This window comes from Oryza sativa, chromosome 7 (assembly GCF_034140825.1).
Source record: "Oryza sativa Japonica Group chromosome 7, ASM3414082v1".
In the NCBI taxonomy this organism is placed as follows: Eukaryota; Viridiplantae; Streptophyta; class Magnoliopsida; order Poales; family Poaceae; genus Oryza; species Oryza sativa.
This window is the reverse complement of record NC_089041.1, coordinates 24,316,551-24,342,159: the sequence shown is the minus strand read 5'-3', so window position 1 is coordinate 24,342,159 and position 25,609 is coordinate 24,316,551. Positions and strand designations below refer to the sequence as shown.

The 25,609-nt window shown below is 44.9% G+C and overlaps 4 protein-coding genes and 1 pseudogene across 5 annotated transcripts; 2 read left to right on the top strand and 3 right to left on the bottom strand.

Moving 5' to 3' along the window:
• Positions 1-939: 939 nt before the first annotated feature.
• LOC4343779 (uncharacterized) lies at positions 940-2,149 on the bottom strand. 2 transcript variants are annotated; one of them, XM_015790840.3, is made up of 3 exons: positions 1,871-2,149; positions 1,346-1,753; positions 940-1,246 (listed from the first exon to the last, which is right to left on the bottom strand). In XM_015790840.3, the coding sequence occupies exons 1-3, from the start codon at positions 1,907-1,909 to the stop codon at positions 1,211-1,213; spliced, it is 483 nt and encodes a 160-aa protein (XP_015646326.1). In that variant the 5' UTR covers positions 1,910-2,149; the 3' UTR covers positions 940-1,210. The 2 variants fall into 2 exon arrangements, with proteins under 2 accessions (XP_015646326.1, XP_025882607.1); XM_026026822.2 differs by having other exon boundaries at positions 1,892-2,149.
• Positions 2,150-3,006: 857 nt separating this feature from the next.
• On the top strand, positions 3,007-12,357 carry LOC136357452 (uncharacterized; annotated as a pseudogene).
• Positions 12,358-13,009: 652 nt separating this feature from the next.
• On the bottom strand, positions 13,010-14,041 carry LOC112939718 (uncharacterized). The gene is made up of 3 exons (XM_026027275.2): positions 13,973-14,041; positions 13,438-13,857; positions 13,010-13,326 (listed from the first exon to the last, which is right to left on the bottom strand). Exons 2-3 carry the CDS (start codon positions 13,846-13,848, stop codon positions 13,288-13,290), a joined length of 450 nt encoding a protein of 149 aa, XP_025883060.1. The 5' UTR covers positions 13,849-13,857; positions 13,973-14,041; the 3' UTR covers positions 13,010-13,287.
• Positions 14,042-15,315: 1,274 nt separating this feature from the next.
• On the bottom strand, positions 15,316-16,491 carry LOC107281745 (uncharacterized). Its single transcript, XM_026026727.2, has 4 exons — positions 16,365-16,491; positions 16,137-16,201; positions 15,656-16,048; positions 15,316-15,561 (listed from the first exon to the last, which is right to left on the bottom strand). The coding sequence occupies exons 1-4, from the start codon at positions 16,489-16,491 to the stop codon at positions 15,520-15,522; spliced, it is 627 nt and encodes a 208-aa protein (XP_025882512.2). The 3' UTR covers positions 15,316-15,519.
• A 1,951-nt stretch (positions 16,492-18,442) lies between these two features.
• Positions 18,443-22,170, top strand: LOC107281719 (F-box/kelch-repeat protein At3g18720-like). The gene is made up of 5 exons (XM_066312133.1): positions 18,443-18,553; positions 18,630-20,299; positions 20,392-20,659; positions 20,798-20,883; positions 21,885-22,170. Exon 2 carries the CDS (start codon positions 18,790-18,792, stop codon positions 19,423-19,425), a length of 636 nt encoding a protein of 211 aa, XP_066168230.1. The 5' UTR covers positions 18,443-18,553; positions 18,630-18,789; the 3' UTR covers positions 19,426-20,299; positions 20,392-20,659; positions 20,798-20,883; positions 21,885-22,170.
• The last annotated feature ends 3,439 nt before the right edge of the window (positions 22,171-25,609 follow it).

The following is a 25,609-nucleotide window of genomic DNA, read 5'->3' as shown; positions in this document are numbered from 1 at the left end:
CAAAGCAAGTTGTTCATCTAGAGCCTCGTGCAACATTTCCATGTTCACGTTGATCACATCCCTTACAAGCTCTAATTACCAGTAAGTTTTAGACTACTAGACCATGCCAGAGAAGATGACTACATGACAAACCATGTCGCGTACCGTAACACTTGGACACAGTCACAACACAGATGAAGCGAACACAACAATGATCACCGGCCAGAGAAAAAAAAACTGAATGAACATAGCAGAGAAAAAAATTCGAGATGAGTTCAGAATCTGAGACCTTGTCTTCGTCACCTCTCGCCATGATATATATACTCTTCTCCATTATTTACAACTTTGTAGCTTGCTGCTAGATGTTCTCGTTTGATGGCTCTTGGAAGTTGGAAACCGGCTTATGTAGTGATCATGAGCCAATCATACAACTGGTCTCAATTGGACTGGTCAATATGATGGCATAGGAATTTTGGAAGGAGGCGAGCCTGCAATCTGCAGGGACTCCTTTCAGCTTTTCACACTTTTACAGTTTTTTCAGCTCGGAGCTCGTACTCGCAGCATCCTTTGTTGATCTGTGCTTTTCTTTTTGGTGGGAATAACTCTCAAATGCTTTTCTTTTAGGCTCGATTTGCAACTCAATTTCAACTGTAAGCTAATACTAGGGTAGTAGGGTTGAACCTAATTAAATGAACTTATTCGTTTCCCTATCTGAGACCATGCAATATAGTATCTGTCTTTTAATACTGATGTAATGCCAATATATGGGACACCGCTGCCTATGAGCCGTTGGATAAAGCTAGCCGTGGCGGAGCGGGGATAGATTCTGTTCTGGAGCGTTACTACTACACTAGACACTAGTAGTACAGTGGTACTAGCATATGAACCAAGATGAAAAACAATTAAACCTTGCACAAAGAAATGTTGAGGAACAAGACATGAACACGGGAAGCCAGAAAATAGTCAAGTAGTTCTTCAGATAGAGATGCATCATACGGCATATTATGAAGTTCCTTACATGTTCTAGTGGCCAAGCAAGAACCACAAAGGACGTCACAGTGGAACACACAACATCCGTGCCCATCAACAACCGAGATACACAACACGACTAGCTACATATGAAGCTACTAGTACTAGATAACACGACTAGCTACTTAAACGCCATGATCCTTCCCATCGACTGAATCTGGTTGATCTGGTCGACACGACGACGAACACGGTACACATCGATCTAACCGTCCATATCCCCGTTCACACGCACGTAACGCTGAAAGACAATGAGAACTACTCCAGTTAGTACAAATTAGCGAATTACTACACATTTACACGTGACGAGAGAACAAATTGTGTACACAAGCTCACTTACCAGGACGGTGCACGCGGCGACGGCGAGGTTGACGGCGGAGGCGACGCCGGCCACCGGCCACTCCAGCGAGGTCGCCGCCACGAAGCCGCCGTAGCTGATGTAGGCGAGGAACATGCCGGAGACGGACGCACAGGTACTGACGGCGAGCAGCCACGCGACCCAGCTCGCCGCCGGCGGATTCCTCTTCTTCTTCTCATCCATCAGCAGCACGCTCGCGAGGTGAGCCTGCGCCGCCACCGTGAGCAGCGCGAAGGCGAGGCAGGTCTTGGCGACGTCCTCGCCGCCGGAGACGCATCCTCCGGTGATGCCGCCGGCGCCGGGGCAGACGGCCCAGCCAGCCATCCTGGACGAGAAGAAGACGGCCATGGCCACCATGAACACGGTGATCAGGTAGGACAGAAACTTGGCCTGAGAAAAGAAAAAAAACGAAGCAGAGAAGAGGCAATATATCAAGCGTAAGAACGCATTTTGAGACAAGTTTTGCAGAGAAAATCTGATCAGAGACGAGTTTAGGATGTAATGAACCTTGTGTTCGTCACCGCTCACCATGATACTCTTCTCCATTGTCTATAAACTTGCTGCTTGATGTTTCTGGTTTTGGTGGTTCTTGGATAGCTGGATGCCCTGGTTATATATATAGACGGTAGTCTTGTGTTCATGAACCAACCATACAATTTGATTCAATTGGGTGGTCAATGACTCATTTGTTGGTGCATTGGTAAAAGTTTTGGAGGGTGGTGACTGGTGAACCTGCAGCTGCAGGACTACTTTCGAGCTTCACTTTTTGAGTTTTCGTTTCTGCTCCTCTTTTTCTCATCCTTATCTCTATGCAATGTAATATATCAGATTTTTTGCTACCGCTGTACTGCAAATTTATGAATTTATTAGCAACATAGTACAAGTATGGTAGTGGTGTGTGTATCCATTGCACATGACTGGCCCCATTGTCACCTGTACTGTACTCTTCGGGTAGCAGTACAGTACTAGCTCGAATCCTTTTGTGTCGGAAGGAAACGATAAGGTTTGATTTCACTATCATATCAAGATTCAAGCAGCGACAAAAAATGGCAGTCTGCTACTACTGTAGCTGCAAACCTGCAATGCAGTGCAGGTGCGGCAACACCATAGCCTCGTTCCCATCTGTCACGTTGCAATGCTGCACACAAGTTTCAAACCAATTGTACGACGGGTCATGGACACAAGTTTCATGGCCTTGTTTGGATCCTCCGGGCTATTAAATAGCCGACTGGAGAAGCTGTCCACCGGGCGCCATCACATCATCGAGATACATCGGCGCCTCCATCTTGTTGTCGACATCCACGATGATACCTTCGCCGGCGGCGTTGCCATCTTCCCCACGCTCAGGTGAAAGTTGATCTGAATCCCAAACAAATTCAACAGGGTCTTCCATAGATGGGAGGATGACGTCACGAGAGGGCGACGCGAGAGGCGATTCGGGAGGCGACGTGGAGAGCAAGGTGGGGATCTCCCGCCGGCGATCGCCGCCGGTGACGAGCGACCTTGGCGGAGCAGCGGGAGGAGAGGAAACGCATGGCCCATGGCTATTGGGAACGTGTGGTTTGGGAGGAGCCCAGCCATGGCGGCCCAACACTGTACATGCTGAGGTGGAAAGGAGCAGCCATGGCGCTGGGTCCCCATCCATGGCCCCCCATGGCAGTGAGAAGAGGGGAGATTTTGCTTTTCAAGGTAAATTAACTCATATTGAATCTCTCTTCGAGCACTTGAGGATTGGCTCTGAGAAGTTAGGGTTTCGTGAGGGGTGGCGGAGAGCTCCACCAGATCTGAGGAGGAGCGAGGAGGAGTGGCCACGAATTGGTGTGGGGGGTGGCGGAGCAAGGTGGCGAGGGACAATCTCCGGTGATTCTCGCCGGTTTGCGAAGTTTGTTCAGGGGAAGAGGATGGCTAATCAGGGTGGTGGATGGCGAGGGCGGAATCAGCCACGGCAAGATTTCCGCAACAATCAGTGGGGTGGTCATGGGGGAGGTGGTGCTGGGAGGAGATGGGATGGTTTCCAAAATCCTCCAAATCAACCTCCTCAATTTCAACCCACAAGGCGATTCCATGGTGAAGGATCTGAGGGAGACAAAGGGGCTGATTCAAAAGGCCCCCAACAAGGTCAGGAGAAGCAGGAACTGCAGTATCGCCCGGTGAAGCTGAAGGAGATTGATCAAGGGCAGAAAGGAGAGACAGAGGTGCACACAGAGCAGCAGAAGGGGGACCTTCCCAACTCTGGCTCCACGCCTGCTGGTATGGCTACTAATCAGAAGCTTGTTTGTCTTAGATGCAAAGAGAAAGGTCACCTGGCTAGGGACTGCCATGCTAGAATTTTCTGTACCAATTGCTCCAAGCCTACACACAAAACTGAAGATTGCCTATATGATAAACAACCTAGACCAGCTGCTAAGTTGGTTGGCTATGGAGCTCCTGGACTTGGATGTATCCTGATTCAAAATGTCAAGTCTGCCCCACCTAGAGAACATATGAATCCCATGGCCATGGTCAAGATTATCTATGGGGAGGGTCTCACTGAAACTAAGTTGGAAGAGGGGTTCAAACAACAATTCAGATGGAACTGGGAATGGAGGGCCAAGAAGCAGACAAATGGTACTTTCCAGATTAGATTCCCAAACAAGTTAAGACTGTCTGAATTATCAAACTTTGATCATTTCAATGTGAAAGGCACAAAGGTGGAAGTCAATGTCTCTGAATGGACTAGTGAATCTGCAGCCATAGGGAAGATGCATGTGGTGTGGGTGGTAATAGAAGGTCTGCCTGATGAAATGAAGGGGTATCAGGCTCTCTTTGAGGTGGGATCCAATCTAGGAGTTGTCATGGAAGTGGATATGCCAATGTTAGCTGCAAAAGACATTGTCAGAATGAAGGTTGGAATGATGGACGTCAAACAATTTCCATTATGATCCTATCTACACCTGAAGCCCTGTTGTATGAAGCTTGTTTTAATCTGGAGTCAGTAGTAGAAATGGGATGGCTTAAGGGACAACAGCTTGATAAGCAATAGGAAACTACTCTAAGAGTTGAAGAGAAGGAAGAACAGAAGGTGCTCACCAAAGGTAAACAAGTGGAAGAGATGAAAGAATTGACTCAACATGTGGTTGGGGCTCAACAGAAAGGAGATTGTAGTCAGGCTCAGATGGAATCAGTTCATAGGTTGGTTGAAGAAGACAGAATCAAAGCCATTCAGATCCTGCAAGACAGTCAGTTGGCTTTGGCCTTGCAAGAAGAGGATATAAAGGGACATCTCAATGAAGATAAGGGGTGTGATGAAAATCAAACTGCTCTTCTGATTCTGAAAGATGATGATAAGATGGTTTCTCAGGAGGTATCAACAGCCAAAGAGGTGCAAAGGAGTCAGCTGGTTGCTAGTAGTGAGGATGATATAGAAGGAGAAGGTGAAGAGGGGAAAGTGTAGCTGGGGGAAAGTGAGGAGTTATTTGACTCTCAAGATTCTGAAAATGCATTTGCTAAGAGCTTGGGAGTTGTGTTGCCTGAAGAAGAATTGGGAAGTCAAGAGGAGGAAAGAAGAGCAAGCAAAAGGTTCAGAGATAGGGAAGACAAGAAGACTATGGAACTGGCTATGGGGAGAAAAGAGGCTCAGAATGCCTTTGTTAACAGAGGTCAGGATTCATCTTCTCCTCATGATAAAAATATCTCTTTAGCTAATTTAGCTAGTCTCATAGGAGTGAGTCTTGGATGCTCGATTGATGCGGTTGATTCTAATATAAAACTGATTAATGATTTAGAGGAAGCAAGAGTGAATCTTTTCCTTAAAGAACAACAAAAAACTGGTGATAACGGCAGCCTTGAAAATAAAAAAGGAGATGGTAGTGAAATAGATGATGTCTTTAAAATTCTGAATGAGTCTGATTCTGATGATATGTGGTCTGATTTTGATTTCACTGAAACCTTTTTATCTCAATCACATAAAGGAAAGAGAAGAGCTGATAGAGGAAACCTTGCTATTGTCAAGGTCACTCCTATGACAACTAAACAGAAACCTGGGAGAAAACCAAAAAAGAAAAAATGAAAGGTATTATTTGGAATATTAGAGGAATGAAGGATCTAGAAAAACTGAAACATCTGAGAGATATTATGAAAGAACACAAGGTTGGTTTTATTGGATTACAAGAAACAATGAAACAAGATTTCTCTGTCTATTTTCTAAAAACTTTAGGGCAAGGGAGGGAGTTTATTTGGGATTGGATCCCAGCTTCTGGGAGGTCTGGAGGGATTCTTTTGGGTCTAGATGGAGAAAAATTTAAAATGCTGGCTGTGAGAAAAGGTCACTTTTTCTTGAAAGCTACCGTGGAGAATTTGGAAGATAAACAGGAGTGGGATTTAATGGTTGTATATGGTGCTGCACAAAAAGAACATAAAGAAGAATTCCTAAGAAAACTTGCACAGGAATTGAATTTACAGAAAAAACCTCTAATTTTGGGGGGTGACTTTAATATTATTAGAAGGGAGAGTGAAAAAAACAAACCAGGGGGTTGCAACAGATGGAGTTTTGTTTTCAATGCCATTATTGAACAAGCTAACCTAAGAGAGATTGACATGGGACCAAGCACATTTACTTGGCGCAGTTGTCATGAAAATCCTACTTTTGAAAAATTAGATAGAATCATGATAACGAGTGAGATTGAACAAAAATATCCTTTGCTGACAGTCCAATGCCTAGAAAGAGTTTTCTCAGATCATAACCCTCTGTTGGTGGTCCTGAAGAATAATTGCAGCAAGAATACTCCTTTCAAATTTGAAATTAGTTGGTTCATGAGGGAGGATTTGGATAAGATTGTCAGTGAAGTTTGGTCTTCTTATAATGATAATGGGTCCAGTTTAGATGTCTAGCAGGGGAAACTGAGGGCTGTTAGGAAGAGGCTTAAGGGCTGGAACATAAATTGGGAAGGCAAATATAGAAGAGAAAAGGCTGAAATTTTAACTCAAATTGACTTGTTAGACAAAAAAATCGAGATGAATGGGATGACTTGTCTTGATAGAGAGGAAAGAAGGGTTTGGGAGCTAAAATTAAAGTATACCATTAGAGAAGAGAGAGTAAAGTGGTTTCAGAGGTGTAAAGACCAGGAAATTTTAGAGGGGGATAATAACTCTAGATACTACCATGCAAAAGCTAATGGAAGGAGAAGGAAAGGACAAATACATAAATTGATTCAGGAGGAAGGTGTGATTGAAGGTCAACATCAGCTCATGTCTTTTATTACCAATTTTTATAAAACCTTGTTTGGGAGTGGTGGCCAATCTGCAAGTATTTCAATGAACATGGAGGATTTCTCTAAACTAAGGGAAGAAGATAGAAATGAATTGATTAAAGTAATTTCAAAAGAAGAAGTGAAAGCTGTTGTGGTAGATATGAAGAAAAATAGGGCTCCAGGTCCTGATGGTTTCCCTATAGAATTTTATGAACACTTTTGGGACCTGATGTCACACCCCGAAGTTCTTTCCCGAGCCTAAATTGGAGTTTTAAATGGTCTCAAGAAAATACCTGTGTCAAGCAAGAGTAAACCTTAATAAATTAATGCAAATAATAATCGGAATTGGCATGTGGAATTTTTCTTGAGTTCTACATGTCGAAATTCGCTAACAGGATTTTTAGTGAAATTTTCAGAGCTCTAGAAATAATTTTAACCAATTAAAATTGAGCACATGCAATTTTAATCCCAGGAAAAATCCTTTTTCCTTCTTTTTTCTTTTTCTTTCTTTTCTTTTCTTTTTTTTTTCCTTTGAATGGGCCGCCAGCCCATTCCTCCTTTTTCTCCCCCTCCTCCCGCTGGGCCGGCCGAAGGCCGAGGCCCAGCTAAGCCGCGCGGGCCAGCCGCCCGCCTCCCCTCTCTCCCCGGGACGCCGACAGGTGGGCCCCCACCTGTTGGGGTCGTCCCCTTCCTCCGGCCGCCCGTCTTCACGTCGCCACCACCGCCGCAACCGCCGCCGCGCCTCGCGTCCCGCCCCCTCCGGGCCACGTCGGCCGCCCCGGTCGTGCGCCGCGTCTCCCGCACCCGCTTCCCCCTCTCTCCCGCTCGCGCCCGCGCCCGCGCCCGAGATGGCCGGGATTCGATTTTCGAATCCCGCCTCTCTCTCCTCTCCCACTCCCCCACGTCGGCCGGCGATTCCCGCCTCTCCCGGCCACGTCCGGCCCCCTCTCTCCCTATTTAAGCTCCGCCGCCACCCCCTCTCTCTTTTTCCCCATTTCGCCGAACTCTCCCGAGCTCTCCATCGCTCCCGCACCGTGCATCCACCCGCCGCCGCCTTTCCCGCCACTCCGGTCGTCTCTAGCCGCCGCTAGACTCGTCGCCGCGCCGCTTCGTCGCCGCCGTCGGGTTCGCGTGGCCGAGATCCACCCCGTCCGCCCTTCCTCCGTCGAGATTCGTCGCCGGAACCCGCATCCCCTCGCACTCCGGTGAGCTCTACCCCTACCGCCGCCTTCGGCCATGGATGCCGGTCGCCGTGGTTCGTCTCCCTCCCTCTAACCTCTCTCTTTTCCTCCCTTAGGGCATTCCGGACCTCGTCCACCCGTCGCCGCCGTTTGCCCGTGGTCGCCGTCGCCGTTCGCCGTCGTTTTCCTCCACGCCGGCCACTCTCGGTGAGGCATTTCCCCCTTCTCTTTCCCCTCCCTCTCCCTCCTAGCCGCGCCAGGTCGAGCCGTCGCCCCGGTCGTGCGCCGCCGCCTTTGCGCCGCCGCCTCCGCCGCCGGTTGCCGACGCCGGCAACGCGTGCGCGCGCACGCCGTCGCCATCGCCGTGGCCGGTCGGCCGGCCTTGAGCCGAGCTGAGCCGGGTCACCGCCGCCCGTCCGATCGGCCCCGGGGCGATCTGGGCCGTCGGTCCCGTGGACCGGCGGTGGACCACCCGCGTGGTCCCGGTCCACGGTGGGCCGGCAGCCTTGGGCTGCTGACCCGGGGGCCCCACTTGCCGGCGCCCCTCTCTCCCCTTGAGCCGCTGACATGCGGGCCCCGCCTGTCGGCGCCGACCGCCCCCTTGATGACGTCAGCCCTGGGAATTAATTGCGCAATAAATTATTTAAGGACTTTTTGTTATAGTAATAAACACAGTGAATCTTCTAAAATTCATATCTAATTCATCCGTGCTCCGTTTAAGCCCATTCAAGTCTCAGTAAATCAAGAAAAATGTGTAGAATCCATTAAAAATGGTTTTGTTCTCTGTTTCAGTAGTCTTATAGCCTGTTTGTATTGTTTGCTTTGTATGTCGCTTAGATTCCGGTTCTTCCGACGCTCCGGTGTACTTCGAGATAGTCGTCGAGGTTCCTCCAGTTGCAGAGCAAGGCAAGTCATGCCTGTCACTTGAACATGTTGATCCTATATTGCAAATGCTCTATTGTTTTTCTTCAAATACTGCATTGTTTTATAATGTTACTATGGGATGTTTACCTATTGTTACAGCCATGCTATTTTGATACCATGCTCCTTTGTTAGCTTGGGTTATAACATGAATAGACTTTGGAATAGGAATTGCTTAGCCATGCTTAGTTCAACTAGCACACATTGGGGAAAAATCCTATTAATGTTTAGACTGTAGGTTCTAATGGTAATGTTGGATTAGTGACACCGCTTCGGTGTTGCTTAATTAAAATAAATCACATGGTGGGCTGTGGGTGCATGGTTTTGTTGGTCGCACCCATGGCAGTTAAGGACCGGTTCGCGGGATGCCCTGAAAGAACTTATCGTACTTACCACAAGCCAACATGGGCAACGGCTGGGCTTGTAGTGTAGCTTTTCTCTAGCCGACGCATCCAGGCAAGGGTGGGCGTGATGGAGTTTGGATGGGCCTTGCGACGGCCTATGCGGCTTCCGAATTCACCTAGGCACTAGAGGGGACTGCCCGCTGCCTTGCGAAGAGTGGGGGTGAAACCTGAGGTGTGGTGTGCTTGGTTAGAGGGGGTTATGCGAAGGGTCCTGTCACGGCCTCTTTCCAGTATGTCGTGGTGGCATGTCGGCGCACGGAAACGTGTCGTGGGGCTGTGTCTTGTGGGTACAGTTGTACACCTCTGATCAGAGTAAAACTATTCGAATAGCCGTGCCCGCGGTTATGGGCAGTCAACCAGATTCACCGTGATTAGTCTCACCCTAGTTTAGTCTAATGAAATTGGATAGTATAGGTGGATGGTTGGGCTTGTCGCAACGTGGTATAGCGTTGGACAGTGGATGAATAATATGATTAATTATTACAACTGTTTAATTCTTTCAACTTCTGTTTATAAATGCTCGCTTTATGCAAATGAACCACTCTAGCTCTCCTTTGATAATTCCCTGCATCATACCCCTATTCCGGTATGACTTGCTGAGTACAGTGGGTAGTACTCAGTCTTGCTCTATTTTCCCCAACCCCAGAGTATGAGTATGTGTCAGATGGTGGTTTCTCCGAAGAGTAGGCTTCGTCTGTGCCGTCGAGGATGCCTGTGGAGTGGTGTTCCCGCTGCAGATCAAGTCAAGGCTTAGCTCCTGTTATCTTTCGTTTTTCCGCTGCATTTATGTAAGACTTTTATGATGTTTGTAAGACGTGGATCTGAATGTCAATATTGTCATTTGTGTACCCCGGCCGGTCCTGGACGGGGATTTTAATGCACATTCTGCTTGGAATTCTATTCGGGAATTTCTGGGCGTGACACCTGATTTCTCCTGACTTAATGAGGGTAATTGAGGATTTTCAAAGAGGGAACATTGACATTGAAAGACTAAATTATGGAGTAATCACTTTGGTGCCAAAAACAAAGGATGCAATGCAAAAACAAAAATTTAGACCAATATGTCTATTAAATGTCAGTTTCAAAATTATAACAAAAATTCTCATGCTAAGATTAAGAAAAGTAATTGAGTACTTGATTTCACAGAACCAGACTGCCTTCATAAAAAATAGGAATATTATGGAAGGAGTACTAATAATGCATGAAATTTTGAATACAATGCACAGGAAAAAACAAAAAGGGATCTTATTCAAAGTAGATTTTGAGAAAGCCTACGATAAAATAAACTGGGATTTCATTTTTCATATTCTTCAAGCAAAACTTTTCCCTGAGATTTGGTGTGATTGGATTATGAAAACAGTAAGGGGAGGTAAAGTTGCAGTAAAAGTCAATGATCAAATTGGGCCCTACTTTCAGACTCACAAAGGGGTAAGGCAAGGAGACCCTTTGTCCCCACTTCTCTTTAACCTAGCTGTTGAAGCTTTAACAATTATGATACAAAGGGCTGAGAGAGAACAGTTAATTCAGGGGTTGGGGACTGGTGTTGATAGCAGAATTGCAATCCTCCAATATGCTGATGACACGATTTTTTTGATCCAAGATAACCCAGAATATGCAAGAAATTTAAAAAAAGTGCTCTGCATTTTTGAGCAACTTTCAGGTCTTAAAATTAATTTTAACAAAAGTGAGGTTTACTGTTTGGGAGAAGCAGCACAAAACCAAGCTGTATATAGTCAGATTTTTACTTGCAATATTGGAAGCTTCCCTATGAGATACTTGGGCTTCCCAATTGATCAAAAAAGACTTCTGAATAAAGATTGGAAACAGGCAGAAGGGAAAATTGAGAAAAAAGTTGGATGTTGGCAGGGTAATTTCCAATCGATTGGGGGGAGGGTGACTCTGATTAATGCCTGCCTCAGTAGCACCCCACTTTACATGCTGTCTTTTTTTAGAGTTCCTATTGGGGTTAGAGAAAAAATGGATTTTTTTAGAAGAAGATTTTTATGGCAGGAAGATCAGGGGATTAGAAAATATCACCTGGTTAATTGGCACACAGTTTGCTCTCCCAGAGAGATTGGTGGGTTGGGGATCCTTGACATGGAATTCATGAATATTGCTCTGTTGGGGAAATGGATTTGGAATCTTGAGAATACTGATGGTTTGTGGCAACAGATGATCAGAGAAAAATATTTATCCAAACACATTCTGTCTGCCACTAAATTAAAAGCAGGAGCCTCTCACTTTTGGCAAGGGATAATGGAAGTCAAAAACATCTTTTTCAAATTCTGCACAAAGAAACCTGGAAATGGTAAAAACATCTTATTCTGGGAGGATAACTGGTTGGGTGGTAGACCTTTGGCAGATCAATTTCCTCTCTTGTATAGAATAACAAACAATCAGTTTGTGACTTTGGCAAAGGTGAAGGAGATAGGTTGGGCTAGCATGACCTTTCGAAGGAATTTGATGGGTGATAGATTAGTTGACTGGAATAGGATCAAAACTTCCTGTGATGAGCTGGTCTTGAGTGACCAAAAAGATGTCACTGTTTGGAATCTGACAAAAAATGGGATGTTCAGTGTTAAATCTTTCTATAAGGCTTTGAAATTTCAGGAAACATCAACTGGGGTGAGGGAATCATACAAAAAAATCTGGAAAATTAAGGTTCCTCTGAAAGTTAGGATTTTTCTGTGGTTACTGACTAAAGGAAATGTTTTAACCAAAGACAATCTAATCAAAAGGGGGTGGAAGAAGGGGAATGATCTGTGTCAGTTAGATTTACTTGGAACATTGTGATATGTGCTTTTAACTTGAAATAGATTAAAGACCTGAAGCACTTGCTAAGCTCTTGGATTCAAACTTGTGATAAAATAACAAAACAATTGATGTTAGTGGGTGTGGCAGCTGTTATCTGGGCTATTTGGAAAGCAAGAAATAAAGCCTGCTTTGATCATATTTTACCAAATAGCCCTGTTGATATCTTGTATAATTCCTGCTCTCTAATGTTGGATTGGGCCATTTTGCAGAGTTCGGAGGAAAGGCAAGGAAAGTTGCAATGGGGAGTACAACTGCTAAAGCAAATAGCAAATGAAGTTTTTAAATCACAATTTGGGTGGCGTCTTGGACAGAGAAGACTGCTCAATGGCTGATGGCGTTTACTGGAGATAGTCGATTATGGGCTTTTGTCTTACTAGGTAGTTTGATCTTCTGTTTGGCTCTGTGTGGCAGAATTGGAGTTCTTTCTTTAGGAAAACTTTAGCTTGTGCTTTAGGCATGATGTCATTTTGGTCTTTCAGACTCTGTTTCTTGTAAGAATATTTACATTTCTTTAATGGAAATGGAGGGCATCGCCCTTTGCTCAAAAAAAAAATTAAATAGCCCTCTGGAATCTTGCTATTTAGGATTATTAAACGTAGATTACCGACAAAACCGATTCCATAACCCCTAGGCTATTTTGCGAGACGAATCTAATGATGTATATTAATCCATAATTAGCGGCTGATTACTGTAGCATCACCGTAGCAAATCATGGATTAATATACCTCGTTAGATTCGTCTCGCAAAATAGCTTAGGGGTTATGAAATGGGTTTTGTCAGTAATCTATGTTTAATACTTTTAAATAGCAAGATTCTAGAGGATTATTTAATAGCCCTCCTGATCCAAACAGGGCCCATGTCTAGGAATGCAACGTGACAAACTACACGCAAGTTTCGCTGTGCTATACATACACACAGAGTGACAGACAGCAGCTCGAATTCAAACTGGGCTATGCTATTGCTACCCCTGAAGATGCTGCAATTTCGCACGTAGTACATGATACAACGCACTACCTACATATCCTGCCTACAATCCCATGGAAAAGAACAGTTTCACAACCAGAAAACAGATTCTCCTTGAACAAGTATTAGCAGAAATACCAAAATAAACAAACTGGTAGATTAGATCATCAAATGGAGCCGCATACGGCATACAACATTCCAAGGCCACATCTTAGAAGTTTAATTACCCGGCAAGATCAAGAACACAGCAAGATCACGGGCATAAGAGAAACAAAAACAACATCAAGGTAATCAAAACCGGTAAAACATGCATAGGTAGGCAGCAGCCAAACAACATGCATGACGACGACTCAAGCATCCATCTCCTGAATCAGACAACTCCAAAAAACTACTCATCCATCTTCCTGGAACATCTAGTCATCCCTGGCACTGTTGAACCTGCCAATGAAACGCTGAAGAGACAACGAGATCGAACTAGTTTAGAATTAGTGCTACACACAAGAAAGCTAATTAACAGTAATTAGACGGGTAGGCATGCAAAGATCCAATCTTTAATTAATTACCATGATGGTGGGCGTGACGAAGACGAAGTTGGCGTCGGAGAAGACGGCGGCGATCGTCCACTGCAGCGACGTCGGCGCCACTCCACCGGCGGCGATGTAGGTGAAGAAGTAGCTGGAGATGCACAGCGAGGTGACGACGCCGGTCAAGACGCCGACCGCCCACGCGGCGCACCTCTCCTCCCTCGTCGTCGTCGCCGGCGGCGCGGGCCCGACGGCCTCCTCCACGAAGCACGCGATGAAGGCCTGCGACGCCGCCGTGAGCACCGCGAAGACCGCGCAGGTGACGGCGTCGTTCAGGCCGCCGGATCGCCGACGGGCGGCGGCGGCCTCCGGGGAGGCGATCGACGACATCAGCCTGCAGAACAGCGAGCCGGCCGACGTCGCGACGTACACGACGACCAGGAAGGACATGAACTCGCCCTGGGATTGATGGAACGGATCGGATCAGAGAAATCGAGCACAAGAACACGTACACATCGTGACAAGAAGTGCAGAAAATTCAGAGGAGGAAGAGAGGAGTCGTCTAGGGTTTCACCTTTGGTGAGATCACTCGCAGCCATGCTATGCTACTCTTCTTCTTGACTGCTTATGTCGTGTGTTTGGTGGACTGGAACTTGTTGCTTATGCCTGCTGATATATAGGCTTAGTGTTCATGATCCAGTGATCATCCTAGAGGTCTCAAACTCCCAATTGAACTGGTCAATATTGGCAGTATTAATTCCAGCTTTGGCAAATTTTGGAAAGAGGCGAGCCTGCAGGAGTACAGACTGGACGCAGTACTCCTTTCTTGCTTTTTCACTTTTCAGTGGTTTTTCAGCTGCTCGAGCTCGAACTCGCGCTTATTGATTTCACTAGCGAGCAACGACAAACCAAACCACGCATGCTCTGCGTGGGGCATGATACTGCAGCTACTACTTACTAATCCCTCCGTCCTAAAATAAATCAATTTTTAGATTTCAAATTAATTCCAAAATAAACTAACTTCTACCATATTACTATCACCAATCCGCAAAACGAGAAATTTTATTACTTCAATACCCCTCACCTACCCATTATTCAATACAACATTCATATTAATTAAGGACATTGTGGTCTTTTGTTTCTCTCTTTAAAAGCTCCTTGGCAAGTTAGGTTTGCTTTATTTAGGAAAAGAGGGAGTACTCCGTAGACTGGTTCCGAGTGTCAGCTTCACTGTACCAGCGGTGCTGCACACACAGGCGCAAGCAAATGCCCAAGGCCCAAGCTTGTGAATTTATGAATTATGATGAAAACGGAATCACAAAAGGTTATTATACTCATCAAGATTTGCTTTGGTCTAACAAAAAAAATATCTCGAGATACCAATAAGGTGCCAAAACTATGGTGTTTTGTTGCACTTTATAGCACTGCGTTTTGTGTTTTCTGTTGCACAACTAGTTGGTTTGGCTACACAATATAACCATTCGGACGTGTTCTTTTTTTGGAAAAAAAAAGTCTGTGATATCATTTCACGGGCACACGGTCACCAACGCGCCTGGTGAATGAAACCCAATACACAGAAAACATATTCCCCTCCAGCACATAGAAAAGAACAGTTTTAAGAAATAGAAGGTGAAAAAACATACTCCATCCGTTTCAAAATATAAGGCACAACTACCCTTAACCTAAAGACCAAGAAATAATTATTATCATCTTGTAGTTTAGATCATCCTAATAAATACAATGTATACAATGTATGCATCTAATAGGATTAGATAACATGAGAGTGGAGGATTTAAAAAAGTTATAATTTAATGGAGAAGATGTCATAGTTTATTGCATGCTTGCATGTATACCTTATATTATATTATGTAACATCTAAAAAAAGTGGTTGTGACTTATATTATGGAATGGAGGGAGTAGTAGTCTGCAAGTTTCCATTTCATAATTAAGGTCTAGCAAGTACTGGATCCATGGAGATCATACAGAAACTACAGCAAAGTTCACGAACAAAGCTAGGGCAATGAAATAACAAGGTACTATTGATTGATAAACTACTGGTAAACACGCCGGATCGAGCAGTCATCTCCAAAAAAACTCCAGCTTCCTTGGCTCCTGGCAGATCTACGACTCGTTCTTGGCCGGGTTGCTCACACCCAAGTGACGCTGAAGACAACGAGAAAGAAAGTTAGCAAGAACACAACAAAGAAGCGAAGAACAGCTAGTATAAGATCGAAAAAGAAGAAGAAGAAGATTTTACCCGGACGGTACGCGTGGCGATGGCGAGGTTGGCGGCGGAGGCGACGCCGGCGGCCGTCCACTCCAGCGAGGTGGGCGCCACGTTGCCGCCGAGGGCGATGTAGGCGACGAAGTAGTTGGTGACGCACATCCAGCTCACGGCGGCGACCAGCCACGGGAGCCGGCCGCCGCTGGCCGGGCGCCTCGCCACCGCCGCCGCGGCCGCGGCGGGCTTCTCCTCAAGGACGCACGCGAGCATGGCCTGCATCGCGAGCGTGAGCGCCGCGAAGGACATGCAGGTGGCGCCCAGGCCGTCGGAGCGCCACGCGGCGAGGCGCGCCCCCAATATCCTGCGCCCGATGGATGCGGCGATCGTGGAAGCGTACAGGACGATGAGAAAGGCGAGCAACCTCCCCTGAGAGATGTACAAAACCAGGAACGCAAGCAGGGGGTGAAGTCATGAAAAGAAATCTCACGGGAAGGAGTTTTTTTTTTTTTTTTACCTCGTTGATACCGCTCGCCATGGTAGTGTTAGCCATGGCCTTGTGACCTATGTGAGCTGTGTCGCCTACCAATTGTAAGTATGGAGTGGTTCTTGATATGGGGTCATGGGGATGCAATGCTTGCTTGGCTGCTTATATATATGGGTGCTATGTTCATGAAGCGATCATACAGGCGTACTACATTCTACTACACTGTACACCCAACATTGAATTCTTTCTTTCACTCACTTTTGACCTGGTCGCTGGCCCGTGTCAGGGAAACGATACGCTGGTTGATTTCTGATTTCCAGTAGCGAGAGCACGAGCAGCAGCGGCAAACGATACGCTTGGTACTTTGGCAGTGCAGCAGCGCCATCGACGGATGGTTCGTTCGCCTCTGCCACGACGCTGGACTGGTTTTGAACGAACACGCAAAGCGGACAGCAGCGGTGCAATGCAACCGTGTATAGTCGGCAACGGCTCGATCGATTGATTCCGTCGTGAGACGTGGAAGCGCAATGAAGTGACAAACGAGTGCAGTACGAGAGAGACGAATAAGTTCACCGGAGGTCTCTCAACTTAACAGCGAGATTTTTTAATGTCCCTTAACTATAAAATCAGAAATGTATACCCCTAAACTCATATAAACCGTACACACAAGGTCCTATGGCAGTAAACATGGGTGGTTTCACTGACGTGGCATCCTAGTCAGCAAAAAAAAATTTAAAAAGTATGTGGGGCCCACATGTCAGCTGCAAATCTTTTCTTTTCTTCTCCTTCTCTTCTTTTTTCTCTCTTCTCTCTTCTCTTCTCCAAGGCAGCGGCGGGCGAAGTGGCGATGGGGGAGCATAGCAGCGGAGCAGCGGCTGGCGGGTGAGCGCGGCGTACGGCACAGGCGACCTCGGAGACGTTCGTGCACACCTTGTTGTGTCGGTCCTTGCTCCTGGACGCGGCCCGACGCCCCCCGGCCTGCTGTCGCTCCGCCCGCCCCGCCGCCACTCCGTCCGCCGGCATGCTCCTGCCGCCGCTCCCCGCGAGGACGAGGGAGACCAAAGAGGAAGAGAAAGGAGAGCCGAGAGGGACTTGTGGGGGCCCACGTAGGCCCAACCATCTTTATTTTTTAGCTGACATGTGGGCCCACGTGGGCCCCATTATTCTTTTATTGATTTGTGTGTGAGACTGACATGCGGGTCCTACTAAGTTTATTATTTTTTCGATCAAATTGCCACGTATGCGCCACGTCAATGCCACATCAGATGAAGACCAAGTAAAATTTTCCACGTAGGCGCCACGTCAGCCAAAACCACCGTCAAAACCGTCGAGGGACCTCATCTGCACTGATTTTGATAGTTGAGGGACCCGTTGTATATAGTTTTCTGGATGAAGGGCGAAAATCAGATTCGTTGGCAAGTTAAGGGACCTCAGGTGAACTTATTCCAAACTGAATTAATGGGCTGTAAACTGGGTTGGATTAGTAGATCAATTGGGATGAGCTTGATGGGGAAAAGGTTCATTTAACATCCCTCAGCTATGGACCAAGTCTGATTTTGTCGCTCAACCACAACATCGGGTACAAAAAGCCTCTCTTATATTGTACACCCGGGTAGTATCGATGAGGGTTGTTTGATCCTATGCGGCATAGTGCCGCTGTTTTCATCCGACTTGACGTTTACGTGGTATTATAATCACAAATCACAGCCCAAATGTGACGATAATATTATCATGTTGCTAGAAATCCTTAATGCCTTGTCCTAATAAGCAAAAACAAAGATAAGTGTTCACATTTGTTTTGATGATGTAATAAATATCTCAGACTCTGCACCGTGAGATGCAAACATCCATAATAAAAGTGCTCACGCAAACTGAAAATAACCGTAACAAAGTAACACCATCATCTTCTCTTTGTTGGAAAATTAAGAAAATTTCTAGAGTTTAATTAGTGCAGAGTGCAGAAGGTAACTTCATAGCAGCAATGATTTGCATGCCAACTTGGATTGTTGAGAAAAAAAAGTTGACTGTTTATTTCACCCTATAGTTCGATAATTGTCACTGATTCAAAGTAAATATGTGTTCAGAACTTGATATTGCATCTAAAAGCACGTAAGCTAAAACCAAGCTTAATACTGCCTAGAATTTCAGGTGATTTGGTTTTGTAAATTCAGCAACCTGTTCTATCTGGTAATTCGGTGTTAGGGATCAATTTCAGAATCGATGATAAATTGAGGGACCTCAAGTTAACTTACTCTTGGGGAAGATAATCGTGGGAGGGCCCATCAACACATTCCGGCCCGTTAGGCCTGGCTTAATGGCTAGTGTTTGTACTCGTGTATCCAACTATTCCCCGTGCCGTCCGCCGGAGCGGAGCACTCGTTACCATCCCCCTCTCCGGCGGCCGTCTCCCCATCTCCGGGCCTCCGGCGGCGATCTTGCGGTGCTAGGTAATTCCTCCGGATCTTCCTCTTCTTCTTCGGATTCGCAAGGTCCAAGGGTTTCTCCGTCGTCCATCCAATCCAGGTGCGCGCTCGGGTTTCCGTGAACTCCTCGGATTGCTGTGCCTGCGTTGTCGGAGTCGGAGTCGGAGTCGGATTCGGAGATGGCGAGGAGGCCAGCCTAGCCTATATAGCATCCGACGATTTCGTGGTGCCCGCGTTGTGGTTTGAATCACTTCTGTGGAATGGGGAGAAGTGCTCCCCCTTCAGCTCCGGCTGCCGCGGCGGCGCCGGCGAGAGGCGGACGGAAGCGCAAGCGCCACCTGGTGACCACTTCTCCGGCGGCGCAGGTAGGCGGCTGGGCGTCTCTCCCCACCGACCTAACCCGCCTCGTCGCCGGCCGGGTGCTCGCCGGCGACGTGGTGGACTACATTGCATTCCGAGCCGTCTGCTCCGGCTGGCGCGCGTGCGCGCCCTCGCCGCGCGACCCCACCCTGCGGAAGCACCTGCTCCGCCCGCGCGCGTGGGTCGCGCTGTGCGACGGCGACGCCGCCCGCCCCGACGACGCCTGCGAGATCACCTTCTTCCACACCCGCACGGCCAGGAGCCTCCGTGTCCGCCTCCCGGAGCTCCGTTGCCACAGGATCGTGGGCTTCACCGACGGCCTCATCATCCTCCTCCACAAGCGCACCACCGCCGTCCGCGTGCTCAACCCCTTCACCGGCGTCGCCGTCGACCTCCCGCCCCTCGCCCCCGTGTTCCACCAGGTGGTCAAGAACCGCAACTCCCTGCTCTACATGCTGCACCAGCGCCACGTCTCCGATGACCCCCATTGCCGTCATCGTCTGGTTCCCTTACACGGCTGGAGTGCTCGGCTGTGAGGCTAGCCACCCAAGCTGGGAGGTCATCCACAAAGACATGGAGCTCTTGAACACATTGCCCTTCCAAGGTCGACTCTACGGCTTCCGGCGATTGACAAGGCAGATTGTGCAAGTCTACCCTCCAAACCCGCTTGGCCCCGTTGTTGCTCATGTCCCTGCCAAGTTCGGCGATCCAGACATCCAGTCTCCTGCTCCTACAACCTAGTCGACTCTTGTGGGCATATGCTCCTCGTTGTCCGCCATGGGAGTGCGACAAGGGAGGCCAAGGAGTCATGGCAACGTTGCGCATTCACAATCTTCGAGGTGGATGTCAGCAGCTGGGAACTGCTTCCAGTTAGGGCACCCACAATGGTTATCTATAGGCTCTCTACAAGAGATCCATGTCAGCATATTTTCCTACTTGGAATGTATTAAATGAAGAGAGAGAGCAAAGCTATCTACTAACTTAGAGATAGTCTATAGAGAAAAACGAGGCAATGCATGAGAGAGCTATAGATACCAATGTAGACATACTATTAAGGTGGTTTACTATTAATCGAGTCTATTGCTGAGATGTACATGTTTTATAGATAGCACCTTACTTTACCATTGCGGGTGCTCTTAGCAGCATTGGCAACCTCGTGCTGTTCCTTTGTAGGGATAGGTGCTTGTCAGTCTCAGCCAAACACCTCCCTTCAATCAGCAGAAATTCAGTTTACTACTATTACTATGTGCTGCTGCCAAATCCTGTCGTTTTACACTCTCCAAGCAACAAATCGTTCGAGCGACCAACAACATTGTGCCAAGTCCATGACACAACGAAGAGGATTCGCCCATCTGTGCGACCATTCACCCTTGCTGATCATCTTCTCACATATTGCAATCATCGTGAATGGTATGTTTCTCATATTCCTGTCGCTTCACTAGCACTGCATACACTGAATAAATAGCTCTGGTGATCTAATTATGTTCTCCATCTAACTGTAGGGCGAGAGGTCTCATGTTTCATGAGTACAACTGTATACTTGAGTGTTTCGATGATCTGCTGAAGAAAATAGAACACAGGATTCTGAACTGAGGATTCCACGCATCACAGGTGGAAGCTAAGGGAGAGGCTTGTTGTACTGAAGAAATTACTGCTCAACATTTCAGATGATGGTCACGGATCCACCAGCAACATGCGAAGAGTAGAGGTGCTTTGCAGGACCAGCAGTCCAACACCATGGCCTGGAGGGGCACATCAAACAAACCACAGGTTGCTCCTGTTCACCCAACATGTAGTCATCTTTAGTTTCTCAAAATTACTCAGTGAATAATGAAAGTGGAACTGTTTTAGTTTATTGTCCCTGATACTTCCAATTCATAATGGTGTAGTACTTTTTTCTTATCTTAGGAACTCAAGATTACTCCTACCATCCTACATGGCTGTACCTTGATGAAATTATCAAAGGAATCAGTGAACATCTTGCCTTGGCAAAGGTAGTCTCATTCTTGTCTGTATAGCTTCCACTACCTCCACTTGGTTGATGCCTTTTGCACATAGCTTGCTCTTTTAATGCAGTTTCATCTGCTATACCAAATCTGTGTTAATATACAATTGTATTGAAAGTTTTCATAAATGCATGTTACTTGTTAGGACCATTACTCCTTTCAAAAGGAAAAAAAGGATGTATATGACATTTCAATAACAGATAACAGAGTTGAACATTTACAATTCAATAAAACCATTTGGCCACCTTTTTTTGTGCGTATAGTTATGCATTTTTTGTAGAGTGGATGCACTCTCCAGGACAGTGTTCTTTATTCTTTTGTCTGAACTTGCGACAATTCCATTATTGTTATCCATGTATGATTTCTTAATATCCTTCACCCAATAGTATAGTCCTCATGCTATTTCTTTCCCTGATCTTCCAAACATGCAAGTACTTGCTTTCATCCTTAATATGTTACTCCCTTCGTCCCCTAATATAAGGGATTTTGACATTTTGCTTGCACTGTTTGACCATTCGTCTTATTAAAAAAAAATTAGAATTATTATTTATTTTATTTGTGACTTACTTTATTATCCAAAGTACTTTAAGCACAACTTTTCGTTTTTTATATTTGCAGATGAATTGTCAAACAATGCAAGTAAAATGTCAAAATCCCTTATTTTAGGGGAAGGATGGAGTAGCATGTTAGTAGTATGTTACACTCTCACTTGCAATCTGTTTTAGACAATATAAAACATTACGTAAAAAAAAACAATATAAAACATCAAGAATCACCAACTCTATATTCTCATGTGCTTTCTTTGATCGCTTGAAACCTATAGTAAACATAAAAACTGTAGGCCTCTCTTATTTTGTGTCACTGAGACGTGTCAGAGATGGTAAACACGACATTACGAATGATACTGTTTAGGTGTTCTGAAGGTCTCATTTCAGGTGTTTTTATAACTTACTGTCACTGGATTCATTTGAACCATATCTTCTCTGCAGGAAAACCGTGAAGAGCTACTTATTACGAAGATGAAGTTCCACTGTTTCACCTATTTCGACGTTTTCCTTTGGTTCGTGAAATTTGCTAATTTTCCCTGTAATTTGAACCAGCCTTGAGTTTTCATTCACGTCACTAATTTTACAGGCAAGTAGGCAACAGCTTAGATAGCCTTGAGTTTTCACTAATTTGTCATGTCTCAACAGGCAACAGCCTCCTTGGCCGCTTACCGTGCATCTGCTACTCAATTTTATCCAAAAGCGTGCCCTAGACTTGCTCCTTGATCTATATCTAGCTAGTTATGGCAATATATCAGAGGAATATATCCTATACACCAACTAACAAATATCATATTAAATTTTAGAAAAATTAGGCACATATTTCCAATAATATTACACCTACGTGTGAAATCTTGTTTTTAAATTCATTATATTTTAGCCTGAAAAAAGATAAAATTGTCAGATTTTCGTTTTTTATATAGCTAAAATATAATGAATTTAAATATAAGACTTTGGAGTAATTCTATTAGGTGTAAATGTATAATTTTTTATAGAATTTTTTGTGACATTTGCTAGTTGGTGTACATGGAAAGGTTGTGTGATTGGATGTATTCCCTATGAGAGCCTCATTTTTGTTACATCGCCGAGTTTACGGGACAAATGGGCTGCCTACCGCGCTGTTCAATTTAGGGCCCGTTTAGTTCCCAAAATTTTTTTTTCAAAAACATCACATCGAATCTTTGGACACATGCATGAAGCATTAAATATAGATAAAAAGAAAAACTAATTACACAGTTATGGGGGAAATCGTGAGACGAATCTTTTAAGTCTAATTAGTCCGTGATTAGCCATAAGTGCTACAGTAACCCACATGTGCTAATACCGGCTTAATTAGTCTCAAAAAATTCGTCTCGCGGTTTCCAGGTGAGTTCTGAAATTAGTTTTTTCATTCGTGTCCGAAAACCCCTTCTGACATCCGGTCAAACGTTCGATGTGACACCAAAAATTTCCTTTTCCCCAACTAAACACACCCTCAAGTACTCCATGAAACTACTACGGTTTATGCAGACGAATACTCTCCGCTCTACGGTCTCCAGAAACTACTCCCTCCGTCAAAAAAAAAAAAAAGACAAACTCACTCCCTCCGTCCAAAAAAAAAAGACAAACTCTGCTTTCCATGCCCAACGACCGTCCGTCTTATTTGAAAAAATTATGAAAAAAATTAAAAAGACAAGTCACGCATAAAATATTAATCATGTTTTATCATCTAACAACAATGAAAATACGAATTATAAAAAAAATTATATAAGACGGACGGTCAAAATTGCACACGAAAACTCAGAGTTTGTCTTTTTTTTAGACGGAGGGAGTAGTGTAGTGTATGTACGACGGAGTACGGAGGTGGCTCAGTCGCAGTACTAGCAGTGTGCCTGTGTCCGGCTCAAAGCCGACCGTGTCAGGGAAGTACTCCCTCAGAAAAAAAATGGGTTATCCATAAATATTAATCATGTTTTATCATCTAACAACGATAAAAATACTAATTATAAAAAAAATTATATAAAACAAACAATAAAATGTTGGACACGAAAATCTAAGTTTTGTTTTTTTTTTTCGACAGATAGAGTAGGCAGCAGCGGCATCGGCGGCCGGTCCGCCACGGCCACGAAGCCCACGATGCCGCATTGGTTTTGAACGAACACGTACAGCGGCAGCTTCACTGTGCTAGAGGTGCGCACAGACGCGGCAAGTGCAGTTCGCAACGGCTCGATCGATCGCCGTGGCGTGGTGCTACACTGCTACCGTGCCGTGACGGGTGGAGCGAATCGCCAATTCGCCATGGTGGAAGCGACACGGAGTTGCCAACGGGGGAGGCTAATGGGCGATCGTTCCCAGGGCGATCGTGCAGCGATCGGTTTGCCTCTCCTCCTGTTCTCCCCCTTCCTCCTCCCCTTCTTCTCTTTCTACTACAGTACACCACACAATTTTTTAAAAAAAACAAAATTTAGAAAAATTTATGTATAGAAATACTATATATAAAAAATTTGAATTCAAATTCAAATTTGAATCGGGTATGTAAACTTTTGACTTATAAACTTTGGGTCTATAAATTTTAGGTGTATAAACTTTAGATGTATAGAAATATTATATATAGAAAATATTTGAATTCAAATTCAAATTTGAATTAGATATAATTCAAATTCAAATTTAAATCGGGTATATAAACTTTTGACTTATAAACTTTGGATCTATAAACTTTAGGTGTATAAACTTTAGATGTATAGAAATACTATATATAGAAAATATTTGAATTTAAATTCAAATTTGAATCAGATATAATTCAAATTCAAATTTGAAACAGGTATATAAACTTTTGACTTATAAACTTTAGGTCCATAAACTTTAGGTGTATAAACTTTAGATGTATAGAAATACCATATATAAAAAAATATTTTAATTCAAATTCAAATTTGAATCGGATATATAAACTTTTGACTTATAAACTTTTGGTCTCTAAACTATAGAAGTGTAAACTTGAGGTGTATAAACTTTAGGTGTATAAATTTACGAAAATAGAAAAGTAATGCGGTGCCAGAAAAGGAAACCGGTGGAGGGGTGGAGTGAGGGAGGGGGGAGAGGATCGATCGCTGCCCCCATCCCGGGGCAATCGATCGCCAAACAGCATTCTCGGTTGCAAACGGGGTGCGGCTCGAGTGAGACGGCCCACGGTTTACCTGAATTAATGGGCCTTTTTTACATTGGGCTGGATAAGTAGAACGAATTGGGACGAGCGCTGATGATGCATTGATGCATGTGCAGGAAAATATCAACATTCGTAGAGCCTGTTCATATTGTAGCCAAAATAAATCTTATCAAGTTTTGGTAATACTAAAATTTTGACAAGATGGATCGAACTCTATTTCCGCCTCTTTGTAGCCAAAATTTTATGGAGGGAGAGAGGGTGATGAGGAAGGAAAAAAATGATAGGCTGGCTAACAAGTAGATCCATCGGTAGGTTAGGGGCATGTACGTAACTTTTTTTTTTATGTTATAAGGTCTAAACCATAAAATTTTTAGCTTATTTGTTAATAAAAAGGTGAGAAGGGCTACCATGCAGGAAATAAAGGGCTGAAATAAAAAGAAGTAATAGTTGTAACTAGTGTCCTTATAGCAATCTTGTCATAGCGCAACCTGTTGTGGCACAACTATGAGTATCATGTACTATAATAGCATTACAAATCACTATCTCATATTAGAGTTTATATACCTTTATCCTTTAGTAAGCTTGGAGCGAAGGGCAAAAGGCTAATTCCTTTCGAAGGAACTGTAAAGGAAAAGCATAAGAAGAGGAATGTGTTTTAAACTACCATTCGTTTCATAGGAATGCACCATAGGAAAACTATAGGAAAGTTTTCCATTCCTCTACTTTTGAAGGAAAAACATAGGAAAAAATATCTACTCCAACCTAATGTTTGCATTTCTTTGGTTGGCTTGCTCAACAACATAGGAAAACTTCATGTGTTTTTCAATCCATAGGTTTGCCATTGTATTCCTCTAGTATTCCTATGTTTTAAAAATCCTATGAACCGAATGAGCCCTAAGCAATGCCAAAAGTATACATATCTTATGCGGTACTGCAATTTGTAGTAGCAGTGACTGACAGATGAGTAAACTGTACACAATTACGATCAATGCCTAAGCACATGAATATATAATGGAAATGCAATTAG